This window comes from Teleopsis dalmanni, unplaced genomic scaffold (assembly GCF_002237135.1).
Source record: "Teleopsis dalmanni isolate 2A unplaced genomic scaffold, ASM223713v2 unscaffolded_contig_3626, whole genome shotgun sequence".
Taxonomy (NCBI): Eukaryota; Metazoa; Arthropoda; class Insecta; order Diptera; family Diopsidae; genus Teleopsis; species Teleopsis dalmanni.
Window position 1 is genome coordinate 1 of NW_024035008.1, and position 4639 is coordinate 4639.

General features: G+C 33.5%; 1 protein-coding gene across 1 annotated transcript; it reads right to left on the bottom strand.

Annotated features, from left to right (window-relative positions):
• Positions 1–3107: 3107 nt before the first annotated feature.
• On the bottom strand, positions 3108–4130 carry LOC119665135 (the record flags this gene model as incomplete). Its single annotated transcript, XM_038074442.1, has 2 exons — positions 3108–3320; positions 3474–4130. Coding segments are annotated over 2 exons (870 nt in total), but the record flags the coding sequence as incomplete, so codon positions are not given.
• Positions 4131–4639: the final 509 nt, after the last annotated feature.

Below are 4639 nucleotides of genomic sequence, written 5' to 3' on the forward strand. Positions count from 1 at the left end.
CTGCTGTGTATATGGAACTGTAGTTAGGAAGTAAGTATTTGGCTATAGGTGATTTTTCTGTGGTTATGCTGAAAGCTGTTCCTGAGGAGGATTTCAATCCGTCTGTGAATATAAACTTGTGTGAGTTTAAGGAATTTTTTATTTCAAGAAATTTTTTTCTATATACTTCAGATGGTGTGGATGGTTTTTTTGTTATGCCAAGGAAAAGATTGATTAGAGTAGGATTGAAAAGCCAAGGTGGTGATTTCTGTGGGTGAATCTTGTTTGGCGATATTTGTAGGTCTGACTTTTTGGCTAGCTTCAATGAGTTATGCAGGACTGATGGGTATTTTGGTGATTTCTTGGATGTATTGATTTTTAAATAGATTGGGTGGATGGGTGAGTCTTTGCAGAGCATAAGCGTTTTGAGAATTTTCCCTGTGGAAAGGCTAATCCTGTCGCTTATTGGCGTGATGTTTGCTTCAAAAAGGAGGTTGTTTATGGGAGTGGTACGGTGTGCTCCAAGTGCTAGTCTTATGGCTGTATGATAAGTGGGTTTTAGTTTGTTTAGTATAGATTTGGGAGCATTCCCGTAAAGATTAAGGCCGTAATCTATTTTGGACATGATGATTGCTTTAGTGACTTGAATAAGGGTTTTTGGGTTGCAGTTGAATTTTTTATTTGAAAGACATTTAATAATGTTTAATCTATTGGATAAATCTGTCGCCAGATTTTCAATGTGCTTGTTCCATTTGTACTTTTTTGTAATAATGATTCCCAGGATTTTGAGTGAGTCTACGTTTTCTATTGAAAATTGGTTGGATTGAATTTGTAATGCGCAGTGAGTCTTCCGGCATATGTGCAGGTGCTTGCATTTGTTTGTTGAAAGATTTGCCCCTGAGTAATCGCACCACTTTAGTATATCTTTAAGTAGATTGTCTATATTAAAAGTATTGGTTTTTTTGTTTAATTTTTTGTAAATAATGAAATCGTCAGCGTATGCTGTAAATTGATACTCTTTATGCTTTCTAATAATCTGACATAATTTATTATAAGCGATCATAAAAAGTATCACTGATATTGGTGAGCCTTGTGGTATCCCGTTATCTAGTGGTTTATGATTGGAGGAGAAAGATCCAGCTTTGACTACTATTTTTCTGTTGCTAAGAAAGTTTTTAATATAATTGAGTATTTTGGGACCTATTTCCCATTTACGGAGTTCATCAATAATGGTATGAGAGCCGATTTTTTCAAAGGCCTTGGTGAAATCTAAGGAAATTATGGATATATGATCTTTGGTTGTTAGAGTAGTAGTAGTTAGATTGTCTAGCATTACTAGCGGATCAACTATTGACTTCCCTTTTCTAAACCCCATTTGGTGACTATCCATTTTGCATTTTATAGCAAGCCACCATAGTCTTTTCGCTATTATTTTCTCCAGTAATTTAGATATGCAAGGATTTAAGGATATGGGCCTATATGAGTTTAAACAAGTTTTATCCGTGTTCGGTTTTGGTATTGGTATAATATTACTGATTTTGAACTGTTGAGGTATATAGTTGTTTAATATTAAATTAAAGAGGTTAACTAGGCGGTGTGTAATGAGGGGAGATAGATTTTTTAGCATTTCGTAATTAATTCGGTCTATACCTGGTGTTTTACCTGTCAGTTTCTTTAACGCTTGATTTAGTTCTATTATTAATATTTCTTTTTCTAGAAGCATAGCATTGGTTGAATGAGAGTTTGGAGTGTTTGAAGAGAGTGATGCCAGCTTGTGTTGCTGAAAAGTTGAGGGAAAGTTTGAGTTTGCCGAGAGTTGCGACCAATTGTCGCAAAGAAGCTGTGAAATTTCTTTTTGGTTAGTAACTGGTTGAGATGGTTGGTTAGGGTTAACTAAACAGTGTATTGTGTGCCGCGTTTTTAAACCACAAAAGTTGTTTATTTTGTTCCATATCTTTGCGGACGGAGTATGGGGAGATATTTCTGAGGTGAATTGAAAAGTCTTTAATCGTTTTCTAATTTTAATCTCCCGTTTTAGTTTTGCGTTAGCTTTTTTGTAGTTAAGAATATTAATTTCATTTATGTCATGTCTAAGTTTTAACCATTCCCTGTTCTTAATAATTTTTAAATTTTGTAGGGAAGAGTCCCACCAAGGTACTGTTCTATTTATGTTTTTCTTGTGATGGGTTTGAGGGATTGCTTGATTGGCACTTTGTAATATTATTTTTGTAATGTTTGCAGTTTCTTTGTTGATGTTATTACTAATTGGTCTGGAGTTGTTGTATATTTCGTTAAGGTTTTTAAATAGGTCCCAGTTAGCAAGGTCAGTTTTAAATTTTGGTTTTGGTTTCATTATGGGATGGTTGTTAGTTTCAAAAAGGTTAATATGAATAGGGAAATGATCACTTCCGTATAGTTGTGTATCAGTTTTCCATTTTGCTTGAAGCGTTAATAATGGAGTGGATAGGGTTATGTCAACGTGTGTGAAAGAATGATGTGTACTAAAGTGTGTAGGGGACTTGTCATTTAGGATGGAGAGTGGGGATTGTGTTAAAAATTTAAAAATGGTGTTACCTCTGATATTGTTAGTTGGGGAACCCCAGCTTTTGTGCCAACTATTAAAGTCACCTGTAATTAATACGTTTTTTTGAAGATTCTCGAAAGTTTTCCTGAGATGTTGAATTTTAAATGGTTTATTGGGAGGGATGTAGGCTGAAATAATGGTAAATTTTTTTGTGGATAGTATTATAGCACCAATTGCTTCAATATCTTCATTAAGTTTTGCTAGTTTGTGTTGTATGGAGTTGTGAATAAGTAGTCCTACGCCACCAAAACTGTGGGTAGAGGAGTTATGATTGTAGAGTGAAAAATTGATTGGGATAGGGATGTTGGTTAAGGAGTGAAGATGAGTTTCTTGTAGGGTGATTATTTTGGGATTGTATTCTTTGATTAATATTTGCAAATACTGAAAGTTGTTAATGTAGCCATTTATGTTCCATTGAATTATTTTAATACTCATTCTAATATAATAATATAATAATTATTAGTTATAAAATATAGATAGAGAAAAAACGAAATATGTTTTTATATACTATCGCTATCACTGTTTTGTGTCATTTTGGTCTTACTTGTTTGCTTATTATTTTTTTGTTTAGTTAAATTGATGTTATTTGCCTTTAAGTATGTTTTTGGAGTGCTAGACTTATCTTTCATACGGTTTTCTATTTCTAGTGTAGTGTTAGAAGAAGCTTCATTGGTGTCGTCGGCTGAGTGAATATCCATTAGATCGTCAAGAAGATATCTGTAAGTTACCGGATTGGATGCCTGTTGTAGTGATGTTGCTGTATTGATTGACGTGGTAGTTTTTTGCTTTTTTGTTACATGGGAGGATGATATTTTTTTGTCGTCTGGTTTATTTTTTGTAATGGATTGAAGTCCTTTAGAAGTTAATGCGATCGAAGTATTTTGATTTTGTGTTATGATGTTTTTATTGCCATTTTTGTAATTTATTTGAGCTGTTGATGTGGTAGATGATTGTGTTTTTGGAAGTATATTAGGTGACTGAGATGTGGTGAGCATTTTTGCATACGTAGTAGGTTTTTCAGAGATGTGACGGCTGAAGTATAAACCTAGAGCAGTTTTATGATCTACCTTTTCTGTTGTTTTTATTGCTGTAATCTCTTGTTGTTTTTTGAAGACTGGGCAATTTTTGTCGCGTGCATTGTGATTACTGTTATATTCTGGGTTGTCTTTACAGTTGATGCAGTTTTTAATTTGGGTGCACACCTCGTTTTCTTCGCAATGTGATTTATTGGAGCAATTTGAGCAAATATAGTCACTTTTACAGACTGTAGTAGGGTGTCCAAATCGACAGCATTTTTTGCATTGTAATGGCAGCGGGATGTAGTTTCTCACGCGTACAGCCTCGTAGCCGATCATAATTTTTTCAGGAATTGTAAGTGTTTCAAAAGAGATTATGATTAGGCCAGTTTCTACAAGAATTTCATTTTGTTTTTTCAGAATTTTTTTTACTTCTACAACCTTTTGGGTCTTCAGTTCCTCAACTATTACCTTTTCGTCGATATTTCGCAATTCGTTAGAGTAGATGACGCCTTTTGATATGTTCAGTGATTTATGCAATGTTGCTGTTACTTCATAATCTCCAATTTTATTTAATTTAAGTAATTTTTGTACTTGGGTAGAATTTTTAGTTTTTATTAGCAAGCTACCTGCTCTTGTTTTTTTGCATGTTTCCACTTCTCCTCCGCAAGTATAATCAATTACTTTTTTGATTAAGAAAGGTGATGCATTTTCTAGTGATTTTTTATCGTTCCTTGTTATTATTAAATATTTTGGGTCGCTTGTATTATAATTATTGTTGCTTAGAAACCGGTTTTGTATGTCTGGTGGAAGTGACATTATGATTGTAATGTAGGGCAAAGGCCCACAGAGCACTTTATGTTTTCGTCTGCTTTAGCTGTTTTTTTTTTTTTTAATTATAAATATAAAGTTATTTTTTAGAGAATTTTTTTTTTTTTTCTATAAATGTTTATTCTTTTAATATCGTCTGTATTCACCGTAAGTTTGTTGATAAACAGTAAATTTTTTTGTATAGGTTTATTCGAACGAAACTGATAAAGCGCCACACGTACTATTTCGC